The 18,879-nt window shown below is 35.1% G+C and overlaps 1 protein-coding gene across 1 annotated transcript in view; it reads right to left on the reverse strand.

Annotated features, from left to right (window-relative positions):
• Window positions 1–10,455: 10,455 nt before the first annotated feature.
• Window positions 10,456–18,879, reverse strand: part of RXFP2 (relaxin family peptide receptor 2) — a 94,656-nt gene continuing 86,232 nt past the window's right edge. Inside the window, exons 12-14 of the mRNA XM_074213197.1 lie at window positions 17,800–18,207; window positions 16,675–16,893; window positions 10,456–10,997 (exon numbers count right to left, since the gene is read on the reverse strand). Coding sequence (XP_074069298.1) covers window positions 10,735–10,997; window positions 16,675–16,893; window positions 17,800–18,207 — 890 coding nt within the window. The 3' untranslated portion in view covers window positions 10,456–10,734. The remainder of the gene's footprint in view (window positions 10,998–16,674; window positions 16,894–17,799; window positions 18,208–18,879) is intronic.

Raw genomic sequence — 18,879 nt, forward strand, 5'->3', positions numbered from 1 at the left:
GTTCTGGATGGAATAAATCTGTATTCTATAATATATAGATTACATTGTATTTGGTCTATCATATAGAATATAGCCAATATATTATACTATATAAACTATAATTTATCTAATATATATAGGATATAATCCTTATAGATATATTCCATATATATTCCATATCAAATATTCTATAACAAATACATCGCATATTCAATATGGAATATACACGATACAGAATATATATATTCTATACAGAATATATATGAATTCACAATAAAAATAACAGCTCATATAGAATGCTTCAAGGTTTGTGCTGTTTTACATTTATTATTTCATTTGATATTTCAACTTTTTGACATTATATTATCATTATCTTCAATTTATAGAAGAGGAAACCAAATTAGAATGAATTTAAGTGACTTGCTCAGGGTTACTATATTTCATTAAGTGTCCAAGGCAAGATTTGAACTCAAGTTTCCAGACCTGAGTCTGTAAATCTGGGAGACTAGGACTCTATTCACTGATACAAGGCATAACCATATGGGCATTATGTCATACATGCACTTAGCTTAACCATGACATTTGCAGTATGGATTGTTATGGATAAATGAACTTTGAGTTATAAAGGGTTTACTTTTTAATTACTAATTTATATTTCAGTATTTTTTGATTAAAAAATTTTCTGAAATGAATTAACATACCCCCCCCTGTCTTTTATACAGAGTATATTGATAATTTAACCTTTTGCCAATTATTCATGGTTATCAAGAATATCCCCTGAGAGGTCACACTTTGCTTTTTGTATTCTCAGCTCCTGACATAGTAAAAACTTAATAAATGATTGCTTGACTGAACATTCATTATTGTCTTTTCTTATATTATGTTGTGATACACTGATACTCCTAGTTAGATTTAAGATGATTGTGGGTACACATGCTGGATGATAGCAGGGAAGTACTAAAATGTGTCAGAGAGACACATTAAAAGGGTATTAATAATCATAAGAGCTAGAATTTATTTAATACTTTAAAGATTACAAAATATCTTTAAAATGTTATCTCACTTTATCCTCATGACAAACCTGGGAAGTTGGAAGGAAAGAAATTTATCAAACTCCTATAGGCATTGTGCAAGGTGCAAGAATACTGAGGTTAAGTGACTTGCCCAGGTCATACTAGCTAGTAAGGTTTGAGAGTGGATTTGAATTTATATCCTCCTGACTCTAGACTCAGCACTCTGTCTACTGCATCAGCAAGTTTTCCTGTAGTTCAAATGAGAGGTAATAGTAACTGGAATGGGAAAAAGGGGACCCTTGCAAGACACTTTAGATAGATAACTATCTATCTAAATCAGATAGAACTAACTAAATTAGAATTAACCAATAATTTTATGAAGTTTGGGAAGGAGAGAAAGGGGGTCCAATTTTAGATTTGAATGAGAGAGAAGGAGGGTAAGCAGAACCAAAGATGAATGATTTTGAGCTGTGGTCCCTAAGACCATGGTGTTGCTGTTGATAAATATAGGGAATTCAAAGGAAGGAATAATTGGGATAGGTAGAGATGATAAGTTTAGTTTGGAACATGTTGAGTTTGAGGTGCTGGAAGAACATTCAGAGGACAATATCTAAAGTGTGGTTGGAGAATTTGGGTTTATTTTTTGCAACATACTAGATGGGTGATGTTATTCTGAATATGACCATGGATGTTTATATTCTGTATATGAATGTATAACTGTCCTTCATAGTCAAACATAAGATTGCTTGTGACTCAATCAGCTTCAAGAAACCACTGAAGATTGTCTTGTAGTGTTAACTAATACTATTTTTGTTTGGGTTTAACTAATACTATTTCTTATGAACTTTTCTCTCACAACACTTACCCAAGGGATTCTAGTGAGAAGGACCAGTGGAGATAGTCTAAAGCAGGGATGGGAAACCTCTGGCTTACAGGTTGTTTGGTTTGGCACTATCAAAGCAACACAGGTGGGAATCAAAATTCAATAAATCTAATAGTTTTTAGTGTTAGGATTTTTATGCTGATAATTTTATATGGCCTACATAAATATCCAAATGGCCCTGGGCAGAAAAATGATTTTCTATCCCTAGTCTAAAGAGACTCATGCAATTCATAGGTAATTCATAAAGTTACTTTTAAATGTTGTATTGATGCTTCCTTTTAAAATATCAGTAATTTCTAATAGATCCACCCAAAATTGAATCTTACCCTATATCAATGAAAAGCAATTAAGCAAAAGGGACAAATGACTACATTGGACAGTATTAGCAACATATTACATCCATAATCCTCTATCTCTCTACTGAGAAGTAAGTGGATTTTACCATTTTATATTATAAAAACTTATGAAACGAAGATGGAAATGAAGATAGTCATCAAGGATAAATGTAAAAAAAGGAGTGATAGTCTTTTTGGAATAGCTTCAGAGATGCTTAAACTTAGATTGAATTCAAGTTGGTAATGAATGCTGACAGATATGAAAGACTTTAGATATGATAGTGGCAAGAGGATGACAAAAATAGGGAGAGAACCAGAATAATGAAGAAAAATTTTATTTCTTTTTTGGTTTTTGCAAAGTAATAGGGCTAGGTTATTTGCCTAAGGTCATTATTATGTGTCTAAGGCTGGATTTGAACCCAGGGCCTCCTGACTCTACTGTACCATCTAGCTGCCCCTGTTTTGTTTTGTTTTGAACTAAGAGAGTGTTGTATAGAGGACAGAATATTGACTACAAAACCTTGAAGACCTTTGTTCACATCCATGTGTGGACTCTGAGAAAGACAATTAACTTCTTAATATCTCTTTTAGATGATCAGATGTTAAGAGGGTGCCAACCTGCATTGGTAGGAGTTTCCTTAATGGGGAATTCCCTCTATTAGTTAAATAATAGCTCCAATACTTTATTCTTCTAAAAAGAATGATATTTTAGATGGGGGAATATGTAAAATAAACATGATTAACAGAAATTAAAAACCAAAATAAGTTAGTAGATGATAAAAGAACATTTAATTGTTTTATTAATTCATGGAAATGGGGAGGGAGAGGTACTAATAACAATAACTAGCATTTATATATCAGCTTAACGATTTGTGATCTTTGAAATATTGTGGGAAATGGGAAAGGAGCTTTGAGAGAACAGAAGGGCATATATTTTTAAAAATATATGAGATGAAGTCTTCCCATCTTCTTTGACAAAGAATTTAGAACCCAGTGATTAAAGGGATGATTTGTGAGAATTTGGAAGGGAAATAGAAGATTGGTTATTCTAAATTAATTTCATTTTCTTGTTTGACTCATAGATCATGGGAAAGGCCAGATACACAGTACTTATTCATAAATTTCAGCAAAATATTTGTTGAAGTCTTCCATACTACATTTTGAATAAGTTAGAGAAATGTGAGATTTAAGTTAGATGGCAGTGGAACACCAATGAGCAATAGAAAATATTTCAGGGCAGAGAGGTATCTTAGGGTACCTTAAGATCCCACAATATAGGTGGCTGCCTATTTTATCTACAGGTAGGATCAGCTTCTAGGGTCACAGTAATGAGAAAAAATAGTGTGCACTAAACTCCAAAAAAAAAAAAAAGGTTCATTTTATGATGCTTTCAGGAGGCATTTGGTAGGCAGGTGTTATCACTTAGGGATCCTTTAGTTTCTCTGAAATATATTTGAAACACAACTAAGGGCAGGCTATATCAGTACTCTGTAGAATTCTGAGCCAATAGCAGCTTGACCAGCTGGATTAAGTGATCAGAAGCTCCACTGTTCATGAGCAACAGAATGATAGGGCCCTATGATCACCTCAAATTACACATCTATAAAATTTTACGGTCTGCAAAATGCTTTCTTCATAATGGTCCTATGAGATAATACACAGTTATTATCCTCATTTTACAGATGATAAAACTGAAGTTTGGAAAGTTCTCTTTGCCTTATGTCATTTGATAAAAGGTTGGCAACTAGGTGTTGAAGTGGATAGAGCACTGCCCTTGGAGTTTGAATCCTGCCTTAGACATTTGACTTGTACTAGCTGTGTGACCTTGGGCAAGTCACTTAATCCTGATTGCCTCACATCTAGGACCATCTCCAGTCAAATAGTTCTGGAAGAGAAAATGAGGCTGGTGACTTAGCACACGCCCTCCTCCCCCCAAATCCAATTCATTTGCTTGTAATGACATCAACTCTCTAATGTTGTGGTCTTCTTCAAAATGTAGGACAAATATTATGCCATATGATAACTATGAGGGCCAAAATTTGGTCCAGATTTTTGATGCTAAGATTTTGATGCTAAGTCTTCCTACCACATAATGCTAAGGAATTAAAATTAGAGAATCTCTGAGCTGGGAAGGGATTCTAGAGACCATCTAGATTAACCCATGTCTAATTAGCTCTCTACAAACATAACTTACCTGCACTTGAAAAACTAGTACTTACTGAAGTGGTCTATTTCCTTTTTAAGTCTGCATTTATTGCTATTTTAAAATGTATTAATTATTTATTAAGTTTATCTAATTATTTTGATTACTTATTTAATACTATAAGAACTCTGAGAAAATGGAACCAGATAGGCAAGTTTTGATTCAGGAGCAGTTTTACTCAAGGTGCAAATGGAGAAGACATGTAGGCAGAATACCGGAAAAGGAGGCAGCAGGGATTAATAGAAATTATTATTATTCTTCTCATTTTACCCATCAAGGAGTTAAAGTCTAGATGTTGAAGTAACTTGCTGAAGGCCACATCGTTGATTAGGGGCTGTGATAGAAGAAAAACACTGTCCTTTTAACCTTTTCCTTACCCCCTATCCACTTTAGACCACAGAGTGTTTGAAAGAGAAGAAAGAAGGGGGGGGAGAGAGAGAGAGAGAGAGAGAGAGAGAGAGAGAGAGAGAGAGAGAGAGAGAGAGAGAGAGCCAGAGCCAGAGCCAGACAGAAACAGAGACAGAAAGACAGAGAGACAGAGAGAAACAGACAGAAAGATGGACAGAGATGGAGAGACACACAGAGACAGAGAGACAGAGAGACAAGACACAGATACAGACACAAGACACAGAGAAAGAGACTCTACAGAGACAGAAATAGAGACACATAGAGATAGAGACACACACATACAGAATTAGTTGAAGAGTCTGCTTTCTAGAATAAAACTCTTAATGTTTCAAATTAGTCTATGACAGAATAATACAAAATCTAATAAGACAAAGTTTCACTCTTTATTAAACAATACAAAATAGTGCCATCTGATTTCTAACTAAGTTGATTTTCTAGAAAGTTATACATTGGATAAGATGTAGAGCTTCCTTATTAGCACAGAAGCAGTCAATGTAAAACATAGGATTAAAAGTTTGACTGACCTAGTTTTTACAATTGACTTTGCCTTTGAACTGTATAACACAAATCACTTTGACTTTTTGTTTCTTATATCTTCATTTGTAGGTCATTTTATCGCCCATTCAAAGTTTCATATGTGTGGGGAAAAAATACAAAAATTAACCTAGTAAAATGAATAATAATTTTCACCAAGATTAAAATAATTTAGAAATTGTTTCTCAAGGATTTTGAGATACTTCACAGGAAAATGTGACCCCCTCAAATATTTCATTTATTCCATTTTCTAGGGTCTGGGAAAAAAGGCTCCAACTGTATTTACATATATATATATATATATATATATATATATATATATATATATACATATATATGTATATATATATGTATATATATATATATATATATATATATATATATATACTGCTCATAAACAGGGTATCAGTCAATAGCTAAACAAGAAAAAGAAAGAGATTTTTCTAAAGCAATTTTTATGTCTTTTTCAAAGAACACCAAGAATGATGCTTAATTTCCTAGCACAAATAAGTATTGTGACTCCTTTGTGGGTTTTTTTAAATAGGTGGGAGTGGTGTGCAAATAGTATAAAGGTTAAGTACAACTAAGTTTGTATGCTAAAGACTTGCAAAAAAAGGGGAGAGGGCCTCTTTGTATAAAAATACTTAAAGCAGTTCTTTGTGTGCTAGATAAGAATTGTAAATCAAGGGAATACCCATTAATTGAGGAGTGGTTAAATTAGCTGTTATTATATGATTATGATGGATTATTATTGTGCTATAAGAAATGACAAACAGGAAGATTTCAGAAACACATGGAAAGACTTACATGAACTGATGCAATGTTGAAGGGAGCAGAACCAGGAGAATGCTGTGAAAGGTTAGAATAATATTCTTTGATGAAGAATTGTGAATGACTTAGTTATTCTCAGAAATACAATGATCCAATATAATCTCAAAGGACTAATGATAAAGCATACCAACCACCTGCAGAAAAAAGAACTGATACTGTTTGAATGTAGATTGGATCATTCTATTGTTTCACTTTCTTTCATTTCTTTCCTTTTATTCAAGTCTTCTTGTACAAAAGGCCTAATATGTAAATTTTTTACAGAATTGTATGTATATAATCTGGATCAGATTGCTTACTCTCTGGGAGGGAAAAAAAGAGGAGGAAGGAATAGAATTTGAAACTCAAAATTTTAAATTAAATTGTTAAAAAAATATCTAAAAAGTTAAGTACAGATATATACCTATGTGTATCACAAACCAATTGCCAGATATAAGGACTTCTGTAAGAAATTATGCAAATATTTCTCAAATATATGCCTATTACTATATTGCAATTAAAAGACATTTCTTTGAGGCCTAATCAAAGCAGTTTGGCAAAGTTGGGACAATGTAATGGAGGTATTTTCCTAGCTCTAATTCCCAGGGGTTTGAAGTAACTTGACCTTGGTGTTGCTTTTTGACAATCTGAAAATACTTGGCAAATTGGCAAGCAAGTGACAGTTGAAGGTGGCCACCAGGAAGATAAAATTTCAAAGATTTAGTGATCTAAGTCTGCAGTCCATGAAGCTTCTACTCTGATAAAATGAGTAACCCCCACCCCCTAACTCAAAATGGTCCTTAGTCCTGTGGATTTCTCTCTCTCCAGTTCCAACTGTGTGGTGGGAAAATAGAAAATGGAGACTGGAGATAATAAGAAACTCATAGTTAGTTTTTAGATGTCAAACAGTAATTTAACTTTGGGCATTCAACATACAACCTTTGTCCCACTATCAACAAATTCACACACAGATCCTAGATTTGGAGGAAGACATCGAATGGAATGTTCATTTGTTCTTTCCTATCTCTGTGAACTTCAGGAAGTCACTTCTCTCATCTGTAATAATAATGATAATAACTAACATTTAGATAACACTCTAAGATTTATAGAGTGTTATATATATATATAAATTGATTTTCCCACACCCTTGGAGTAGGTGTTATTATCCTCATTTTTCGTGGAAGAAACTGAATAAAAACAAGTTAGGTGACTTGCCCAGGGTCACATAGCTTATAAATGTCTGAGGATTTTCTGAACTGTAAATAGCACTTTTACCCACTCTGTTATTTAATTATAAAATGAGTGAGCCATATAAGATAATCTCTAAGGTTCTTTCTAATTCTAAATATAGAATCCTTCCAGAAGAACTGAACCACATCCATATGGACAAAAATATGTTAAAGCTAAAATACATTTCCTGACTGGAAAAAGAGATGGGCAGATAGTGAGGATGCCTCTGTGGCTCCTTCCTCCAATTGATCAGTTCTTCCTGGAACCTCCATTTTAAGGAAAGTGACCAGATCAACCATTCATTCCTTTTTCATTCCTTTATTAGCTCCCTTTCTGACTCTTGGATCTTCCCTTTCCACTATATTCCTGCAGCCCCATACTCTTTGTTCCATCCCCTCAATGTTTCAGTTTCCTTTTATGTGTTAGATTCCTTCATTAGAATGTATGTTCTTCCAGGGTTGAGATTATCTTTATTTTGTCTATATTTGTTTACCTAGTACTCTGCACATAATAAATAGTTGCTTCACAAATTCTTGTTGACTAGCTTGATCTGACTTGAGACAACAAATGGTTTATACCATGTGAAATCAAATGAATGAGCAAAAGACCTCTAAAAAGTGGGATGGACCCTAGAAGACTTGGGCAAGAATAACATAAAATGAGAAGGCAAAGAGTGGTTGGGAATTTCTTTAATGGGAGGAATTCCCATAGCCATGAAGACATATAGTCACCAAAGTATTGAAAGATGTGACTAAGAGATCACCTACTTTGTCACCAGAGTCCATCCTAGGTAAATCAACATAGACTTGAGACCTACCACCTTGTAGGGGAAATCAAGCAGAGCCTCATTGTAACTTCTGGAGGAAGCAGATAGGAGGGAACTGACAGAGATAATTCATATTAGGATTAAATTCCTTTCTCTTCTAATCAGAGTGGACAGTTCTGTCTGGCAACAGTGTCTACCACCACTTTTTCCTGTTCTTACATTATACAACATTTCATATTACATGTTGTCTTTCTGTAATATCCTATTTTCCCTCTAGGCTTCCATTAACATTTATTTGGTCTAGAGAATTCAATCCATTGGGGCCAGGACCTCTGATTCTTCACTCCTTAGGGGATGGCTGTGATTGACTCTCACTTTTAAAAAAAATCTTTAGGTTATTTTGTCATTTATACCATGAAAAATAATGGTGAGGTATAGTTTCTCACACCTCACAGGTACTAGATATTGTCTTCTATTCTGCCAAAGACATACCAGTGTTCCAGCTCTTTATATGTAAGTGTCCTCCTAGACTATGTATAATGCTAAAGTTAGAATTTAATGATAGTTTTAAATTTAGGATTATTAACAAGGTTTAGTGTGACTTGTGCTATACTAAGACATACTTATTTTTAGAGATACTCACTGGGCCATCTTATACTATTTTTCCACTGCATTTCTACTCATGCATTGCTATGTAGGATTGAGATTATAGACATTGCAAACAGCAGTTTTCATGGATTTTTGTAGATATTCTTTAGGATGGAAAAGTTTCTGTAAATGATCCTATTCATTCCTACTTGGACTGTGGATAGGGTCAGAAAGGTTCATATGGATTAGATAGATCTACTGTGACCTCCTGCTTCATACAATGGTGAAGGTGAATTCATCAATAAACTAACCATCATTCAAAAATAGGAAGGATGCCTCATTTTGTGTTTTCTTTGGAAATATGTATCTTGCAAAATTATAAATGTGAGTGATGGATAGTCAATCCATACTTCTTCCTTATCATAGGTTCTACTGGAAATATGAATGTAGCAAAGACTATTGAGTTCATCAACATAGCAAACTACAGGTATAGGAATTCCTTCCAACAAGCAGCAACATTTAAGGAATCAAATTTATTGGCAACACCAGTACCCAAGGTTGATGAAAGTTAAGTGACTTATGTAGAATGACACAACCTAGTAATAGCAAAGGTGAAATTTGAATTAATTCTCCCTGACTCCCATCTAGTTCTCTTCCTTTTTGGGGATGTCTACTAACTCAGAAAAAGACAATATTTATTCCATTAGAGGAGACACCATATATTAGACCACACATTTGTGTTTTGTCTTATTTCAGAAGTCAGAAGGGGAGAAAATGAATAAGTTAAGTTATCCTTTGATGTTTTTTTCAGAAAGAAGACCTGGGAATGCAAAAGCATTCAATTTAAGCACTGAGTTTCTTATCTGTAGCTTTATCAGTTGCAATGTTCAACAAACCACACACTTGCCCTTGCGTAAATCAATCAGAAAACCTTGGACAAATGCAGTTTTGTCCAAAAGCAGGACATATACGAAGATAATGTTTTTATAGAGATTTTAAAAAAGTTTTAAAAAAGTGGTATATGGGTCAATAAATTTATTTAATTTTGTCCCAGTTAATTAGAACACACTGTAGAACTCTAAGGGATAGAAGGATTCTTAATGACATTCACCTGTGACTCAGGTCACTTCAAATGTTGCTTGCTTTAGTCCTCAATGTAGGAGAGAATGAAATACAAATAGATATGACCCTGGGATCTCTTAGGCAGTCACCCTAATACATATAACAGGAATGTGAAAATCTAGCAACACATCTTCCCACATACATCCCCCAATGGCTGGGTAACTCCCAATAATTAATTTTGTGAACAGAAAGAATCATCTTATGATTTCACCCAAAGTTGAAAGAGCAGAAAGGATTTGAAAGATTATGCTCCTGCAATACCTAACCAACCCTCTCCTCCCAATTTTATGTTACAGTTTTATAATTAGACAATCATTTTCTTGCTATCTGAATTTTAAATGTGCTTTTATATTTAAATCGAGACATATTTCCAGAATAAAAGGAAATTAATGTGTAGTTTAGAGCAGGGAAAGATCAAGTGCCTATTTATTGTGAATTGGGTATATAAGATCAGAGGATCCTGGACTTAGAGTTAGGAGAGCCCTTAGATGTCATCTAGTTCAACCATCTCATTTTATAGATTAGGAAACTGAGGTTTAAAAAGGTCAAGTGACTTGGACAGTGTCACACAACTTGCAAGTGCATGAGGTGGTATTCTTCTTGACTTCAGATCCAGTGTCCCTATCCATCATACCATGATACCATGGTGCTTCTCCTAGGGAGATAAGGAAAGGAAAGTATGATTCTGAGCACAAAGAATAGCCAGAAAGCTTAGTGCTGAATTGCTAAGTCACACAAGAGGGTGCCTCTTGCAGATTGGTTTGCTGCTGGTGGAGATGAAAGGTATGTCTGAAGACAACTTCTTGGAATGGACTCAGTCCATAAAGAGTCTATTCTGGCTCCTAGTGGTCTTAGATCAAAAGCTATCACAAATAAGTTGGTTTTGTAATACTGTCACCTAGAGTTATTTTGTTTAACACCCCAAGTTTCAGGGAAGAGGAATCATTTGTCCAAACAATGGAAGTAGATAAACTTTTTTTTTCACTTCTGAAAATTGACCTTCTCCGATGCTTATGTAGTAGTTGCTTCAATTTATCCTTAAAGAAGCTGGTTGTGAGTGTGTAGAGGATGGGGTTCAGGGCACTGTTTATTGGCAGAAAAAATATTACAATCCAAGAAGTGATTGTACCTAGAGAAGGAAAGGAGATATTTAATTATGGAAGATTTAATCTATTTTTTGTTTTATTAAACATTTTAGGGTCATCACAAAAATTTTTTTTAGGGACTCATGCTGCCTTTAAGCTTTCAACTTTCTCACTTTATTGAAAATCTCTACAGAAAAGTGAAGATCAACAACTAAGAGATAGGCATGCTTGGCTCCAGTCATACAGAATTACAGATTTCTGATTGGACAATGATTTAGTTCCAATTCACACCTGAATAGAAAGATTGCTACTACAGCAATTGGCTAAGCAGCCTTTGCTTGAAGACATCTGGGGAGGAGGAACTTTGAATCCGCTTTTAGACAGCTTTAATTATCAGAAAATTTAACTTGAGTCAATATCTGCTTCTCTGCACATTTCACTTGACTGATTCTCCCAATGGGGGCAAACAGAACAATTTTACATCTCTTCATTACTCAGCTCTTTCTATAACCAAAATCAGCTATTAAGCCATTACTCCCTCACCTCAAATTTTCTCTTCTTTAGGTTAAATAAACATACCAATTCTCCTTAGGATACTGAGGAATTTTACCCATCGAGGCTCATTCTCATAGAAAGAGAATGATCATCCTTCTCGGAACTCTGCATAGCTTATCAATGATCTTTCTAAAAGATAGTGCCCAAAATTGAATTCAATGTTCAGATCTTGTCTAGCCAGGGCAGTGTAGTGGTTCTATCACCTCTCTAACCCTAGATGCTAATTAACTTCTTTAATGCAATTTCAGATCATTCTGGGTAACTAGGTGGCACAATGGATAGAATGCTAGGTCTGGAGTTAGGAAGACCTGAGTTCCAATCTGTCTCAAATACTTTGTAGTTATATGACTCCGGTCAAATTACTTAACCCTCTTTGCCTCAGTTTGCTCATCTGTAAAATGAACTAGAAAAGAAAATAGTAAACTACTCTAGTATTTCTGCCAAGAAAACCCCAAATGGGGTCACAAAGACTCTGAAATGACTGAACAAGATCACATACATAGTGTTTTTGACTGCCATATTATATCTGTGACTCATATTGAGCTTGGAGTTCACTAAAACTCCACATTTTTTTGTCAAATGATCTTTCTAACCATGTCTTCCCCCTCCTTTTTTTAAGAACCTAAGAATGAGACTTTCTATTTAATACTATTAAATTTCATTTTCTTAGATCTAGCCCAATGTTCTAACCTGTCATGATTTATTTTTAGATCCTATATCAGTTATGTAACATAATAGCTTTCTCTCCTCCTGTTTTTCCATTTACAAACTTATGCTTTCATTCAAATTATATGTAAAAATGTTAAGCAGTATAGGTCTCCTAAAAAAACATAAGTCTCTTAGGCACTTCATGGCAAACCTAGTTAAAAAAATAAATGAGGTTAGTTGGGCCTTACATTTTCCTGATAAAATCAAACTATCTCTTTGTAATCATCACTTCCTTTTTCAAGATATTTACTAACCACCCATTTGATGATGAGCCCTAGGTTTTCCCAAGAATCAAAGTTACATTTATTGACCAAGAGTTTATGCATGTTTTTCTCTTCCTTTTGTTGAAAATGGGACAGCCTTATCATATCTTGTGTCTATTCTTACATTTCTCATGAGTTTTCAAAGATCATTAACACTGATTCAGCCACTAAATCTACTAGAACCTTCAGGGTCCTGGGATGTAGTTCATATGGTTCTGGTAAATGAAATTTATCAAAGGAATCTGGGTCCTACTATTTTCCTCTCTTATTATTTCCAAGAACACTTATTTTCCACCCTGTTTATATCACTTTTATTACAGAAAAATTTGAACATTATGGAATTTTCCCCTAGCCATATGACTTAGTAGAAGGACTCCAGGACTTGGACCTGAGAATCTGGGTTCAAGTCTCAGTTCTGTTACTTACTGAGACTTTGGGCAAATCACTTAACCTTTCTGGTCTCGGTTTCCTTATCTGTCAAATTAGAGTGTTAGGCTAGAGGACTCCAGTTCTAAAACTATGATCCTATGATGTAAGATGATTGTGAATTTTGGAGCATCGTAATCTCCAAAGGATCAAATTGTAGGTTACTCAAAAGTCACCTTTAAAACTGCGTGGAGGGTATGAATGAGATGTAGCTTATTTTCAGTGATGCTCTGTGCATAAAAATGGTAGGGGCAATCTCATTGAGGAAATGGGTATTCACAAAAAAAGATATGGGCTAATCATGTAGTAAGACTGAAGGATGGAATCTAGCTTGATGTGAATATGTAAATGTGTTGTGATCTGTACCAAAGGAGGGAACTGCTGAGATCACAGGTATATTTAAATCTTGGTTCCTAATTACAGAGCAGCAAAGATGGGGAAGATCTGACATTTGTCCTGATTTTATCTACCCTTAAGATAATATTTTTCTGGTCACTAGTTGTATTCAGGGACTAATTTTCAATTTGAAGCATAATACTATTTAGAAAGAATTGTTCCCAGGATTAGGAAAAATGGAAGAAACTGAACAGTGATTAAAAGTGATTTACTATTTTAAAGGATAATAAACTACTCTGAAATGCTTCTATCAAGTGAATGGCAGACTATGATACACATCCCTTACCTACTCCTTATATTCCAAATTTATATATATACATATATATTATATATATATATATATATATATATTACTGCATACTCATACCAATTATTGTCTTAACTCCCCTCCTTCATTCTCTTATCTTTTCCTCCCTTTCACTTTTTATCTTCTATTTTCTTTCTCCGTCTCTCTGACTATCCCTTTCTCTCTCCTCTCTTTCTTGCTAGTCTCTCCCAGTTTCTTTCAGATAAATTCAGATAAATTAGAAGGAACACTAGCCATCATTTTGCCCATCAGCTCTTCAGATGAGGCAACTGAGTCCAAGATAGTTAAAGTGATTTGCAGGAGGTATAACAGGTAACATTTATAACTCAGAATTTAAATTTGGTTCTTCCAATACCAGATCTAGCTTTCTTTCTGTAATACTATGATAGTTCTTGATCTTCGCTCTTCCATTTAATTCCCTTCCCCAACTTTTGTTTCTACCTCTTTCTCAAATGAATTCTATTTATCTCACACATTTGTCCTATCCTTTTCTCCGCCCCCTTCCCATTTCATTCATTTCTGACATTGTTTTTTCTCTCACTGTCTTCCCTTCTCTTATATTATAGCTCACATTTTAGAAGTTTTCACCTTCATTAAAATCCTGGATTGGATGTGAGCCTGGTCTCTCCAAGGCTGCAGAAGTGGAGAACAAGTGTTAACTTTTTAAGGTGGACAAATCTCAAGGACAGACCAATGCCAGACAGTCACTTATATGAGAACCTGGCCTAGGAGAGGTTCATCACCAGACTGGTCACAGGGTGAGGAATTTTTTGATCTCAACAACTTTCCACTGGGGCATGGAAGTGGTCAGGGCCAATAAAGTGAATGTGTTTCATCATTTCCAGCTCTTTATGACCTCTTTAGGATTCTCTTGGCAAAGATAATGGAGTGGTTTGCCATTTCCTTCTCCAGCTCATTTTATAGATGAGAAAACTGAGGCAAACAGGGTTAACTGACTTGCCCAGGTAAGTGCCCGAGGCTGGATTTGAACACAAAATGATAAACCTTCCTGATTCCAGACTCAGTTCTAACCACTGGACATCCAAGCTATCCAGAGAAATACTCTCCTTTCAACAACCTTTTGTGGTAGCTATTAAGAATGTTATTATTAACCTTATCTTATACATGAAGAAACTGAAGTTGATTTGTCCATGGCCATCCACGACTACAATTCAAATTCAAGTTTCCCAGTTCTTTCCACTGTACCATGTTTCCTATGGCACAATTTATTCCCAAATAATTCCACACCAATAGACTTCCTTTTAAAGGTCTTCACAATCTGCCTTCTATCTCCTTTTCCAGCCTTATTATATATTTTTCCTCTTCACACTCATACACCCCCCCCCAAAAGATCTTGTCTTTCTTCACTCACAGCATCCAATCTCCCTTTTTCCAACTGTGCACAGGCATGGCATGCATTTCTTCCCCACCTCTACTTCTACAATTCTGTTTTCTTCAGGCTCAGCTCAAGCACCAACTTCTGCAAGAAGACTTTCTGATCTCTCTGCCTCTTAGTACTGTTCCCTCTAGAATAATTCCATTTTGAGTATACACATCTATCTATCTATCTATCTATCTATCTATCTATCTATCTATCTATCTATAGATATACCATGTGGATATATTTTGTTCACACATATGCAAACACACACATATATTTAGACACATATATTCACAAACTCATATCACACACATGTTGTTTCCCTAGCCTGGATCCTCAGGGGCATGGAATGTTTCACTTTTGTTTTTAAAAGACATTGCCCAGCACTTAATAGGTGGTTAATAATACTTCCCCTCCCCTTTTCTGCTCCTTCCTTTCCTTAGTTTCCCTCTCATTCTTGCAATCTGTCCTTTCTCATTCCTATTATCTTTCCTCCTCTTCAACTTCCTTAACATGGTAATGATGTGGAATCAAAACTTATTGTTAGGGTTTGTTTTTCTCATAAAATAAAGTATTATGTTTCTGGTTTTTAATTAAAAAAGACAGAATGCTCTATTATTCACTTTTGGGGGGAACAGTCAAGTTTAAATTGCTTATTATATCTCCCTCAATTATTTTTCTGTTACCAGTGATCCTTGTTAAAAAAAGTTTCTACAATCCTGCAGAGCAGTATCTGCATTGGGGTTTTGCATTGATGTTTAAGATTGTGTGAAGCCCTATTTAGTCAAATTTAACCAAAGGGTTGCCAAGAGTGGAAAGTGACAAAACATGGTTTGGTTTCTGGGCAGGGTCTGGGTAAGAGTGATGAGATATCTTGATGTAATAGCATGTTGGGAACTTTTTGAAGTCAGGGAATTAATCACTTTAACCTGAAGCTAAAGAATTAAGTAGGACATCATGCCCAGATATAACGGATCTTGAAGATGTCAATAACTTGCCTTTTCTCAGTCACATAGTATAGACAAAATAAAAAGTGCAGAGTTTTAATCATGTGTCATCAAACCGAGGTCACTAAACTATTCATAAAACAGATTCTTACTGGCATACACATTGACTAACAGAACTATCTTTTAACATTATTTATGTTCTATTGCTATTTTTACATATTTTAATAAATATTATCTTTAAAATTTTTTAAAAATTTATTTAAGGCAATGGGGTTAAGAGTGACTTGCCCAAGGTCATACAGCTAGGCACTTGTTAAGTGTCTGAGGTTGGATTTGAACCTAGGTCCTCCTGACTCCTGACTTTGTCCACTGTTCCACTAGCCTAAATATTTTACAATTAAATAGTGAGCCACCTCTGCAGTAAAGAACACATTCGGATCTGTTAACATTTGATTATATAAGTGCTTTTAAATCAGCCAGTGGAGCAAAAGATATATTGAAACCCACAACTGCTTCATCACCTTCTCAGGTACCAGAATCCTTCAATCTTCTGATTTATCCTAGTTGCTATCAGACACATAGAGACTCTGAATGATTTCCTGTTTTTTTAAAATTGGAGGAAAAAAAACCCCTCAAATTGTTCAATACTGATTTATCCTCTCCCACTCACAATTTACAGAAGAGGACATACATGAAGATTTTTTTCCCCTTATTCCCAAAATAGAAAGGAGGACTCACCTGGTATTTCCACCTGGAAGAGGGAAAGAATTTTTATTACAAACACAGGAATCCAGCAGATGGCATCAGAGAACACGATAAAGAAGAAACGATTTGCCAGAGCTACATCCCTTCCAATATGGGTCCTCACATTGGACGTCTGCAGGGATGTTTTTTGAATGGAACAGAACATGCTGATGTAGGAAAATACTATGAGAAGGAAAGCCAGCAAATTCACACCTGGTGGGGGAAAAGGCACAGATCTTATTACCTTGGTGTGATCTGCTACAGAGCAAGGAATAGGGTATTTTTAAGGTTCTGTTAAATGTATCTGCCAGGCTAGTGCAAAGAAAGATGACCTCTTTCAAAAGCCACAGAGTTAAAATCCAGAGTTAAGGGGCTATGTTCTGGATCATCCCTCCATAGATAGGAGACTGTCAAATGAGATGATGCAATTCAAATCTAGGGGGTCTCTTGAGGCAGGATCTGGCCTATCATCATTAGAAGAGAAGGATTTTTAAGGTCTCTAAAGCTCCAGATTTTTCCCACTATGTCTGTGTAAAATTTAAAGTACCTTTAGCAAAGTGAAAATGGAGACATGCTAATTTTTGAATCTGCTTTCCCCCAAAATGTAAGTGACTTTCTAGGGAGAAACTACCTTATAAAGAACAATGACATGGCTGACTTTAGAGTTTTTTTGGTAAAGAGTAAACAACAACCCTTCCTTTTCTTGAAATTGAAAATGCCTCATACATGAGTATTTGGGAAATTATTTTGTATTCTAATTCTCCTCTGGGCTGTCTGAGGAGTAAGTTGGCTGAGTTCCCAGGTGAATTACTTTAGCTCACAGTCATTGTTGATAACCATGAAAGCAAAGGATGCTATGAACCAGAGAAAGATCACCTAGACCTCCTGTATTGAATGTAAGAGCTATTTTAGTATGCCTTCAGCTACTTTCAGCACTAAATTTCTACAATAAAACACTTAATAAAATATTTCATCACCATGTATCAAGCATTTTTATTAAAAACATAGTATTAGCAATATAATTTTACTTAGTAATGTGTATAAATTAATTTCTTGCCAGAAACTCATAACATCTGTACAAAAATTAAAGTCAAATGGAAAAATTAAAACATAATTTACCTAGAAAAATGCCAAGAGAATACCCTTTGCTTCTAAAATCTTCTGTTTGGTCATAGAGTGGGAAACACACTCCATTTTTTCCATAGAAGTTTCCAAAAAACTCTTCACTCCAAAATGGAATAATAGCTATTAGGAATCCAGCTATCCAGATGCATACAAGAATGATCAATGTCTGGCGTTTCCCTGGACGAATATTACTGAAGGGAAAGACGATGACTACATACTTCTCTAATGTCAAGTATGTCAGTAGCAAGACTGAAACTTCTGTGGATAACATGGCCAGAAATCCCATGAGACGGCATTGTAAACTTTCCATCCACAGCAAAGCATACTTCTGGTATTGTCCTCTATATTTTATGTCAAAGAATCCAATGAAAAACAAATAAACTCCCATCAGACAATCAGCACCTGTTGAAGGATTGCAAAAAAGTCCTACGTTAGTAGTAATCATCTGGTCTGTAATCTTAGTTACTGGGGAGGCTGAGGCTGGTGGATTTTTTGAGCTCAGATTCTGAGTTGCAGGGGGCTAGGCTAATGAGGCATCTGCACGAAATCTGGCATTATTATGATGAGCCTCCTGGAGCAGGAGGATTTGGGGTTAAGACTGGATGAACTATCCCAGGCCAGAAATAGGGTTCCTGTGCCGATAAGTGACTGGTAAGTAGCCCTTGATCTTCTGGCCTGACTGAGATGGAGAGACCTAGGTTTAAAAAAATAAAACTAAACTAAATTAACAGTAGTAAGAATCGATTTCCTTATAGCTATCTGTCTGGGTCTGCTTCCTGAATCCTATAATTTTGACTTGACATGAGTGATAAGAGAGAAAATCCATTTCTAGATTTTTTTTAAATAAAAAATCTCATTTTCTAGAATAATTTGTTCTTTTAAAATTAGATCAAATCTATGATTTTATTTGGTATATTGAAATCTATATGAGGAAACTCCCCCTAAGGCTGATGTATAATTTAAAGATTTTGAGACTGGTCTGTGGCACTGAGATTATGTGACTTTTCTAGGGTCAGATAGACAGAGTCCAGGTCTTCCTGGCTTGAAACCTGGTTATCTACTGTATTTTATTGG

The sequence above is a fragment of the Macrotis lagotis genome, chromosome 1 (genome assembly GCF_037893015.1).
Source record: "Macrotis lagotis isolate mMagLag1 chromosome 1, bilby.v1.9.chrom.fasta, whole genome shotgun sequence".
NCBI classification, from domain to species: Eukaryota; Metazoa; Chordata; class Mammalia; order Peramelemorphia; family Peramelidae; genus Macrotis; species Macrotis lagotis.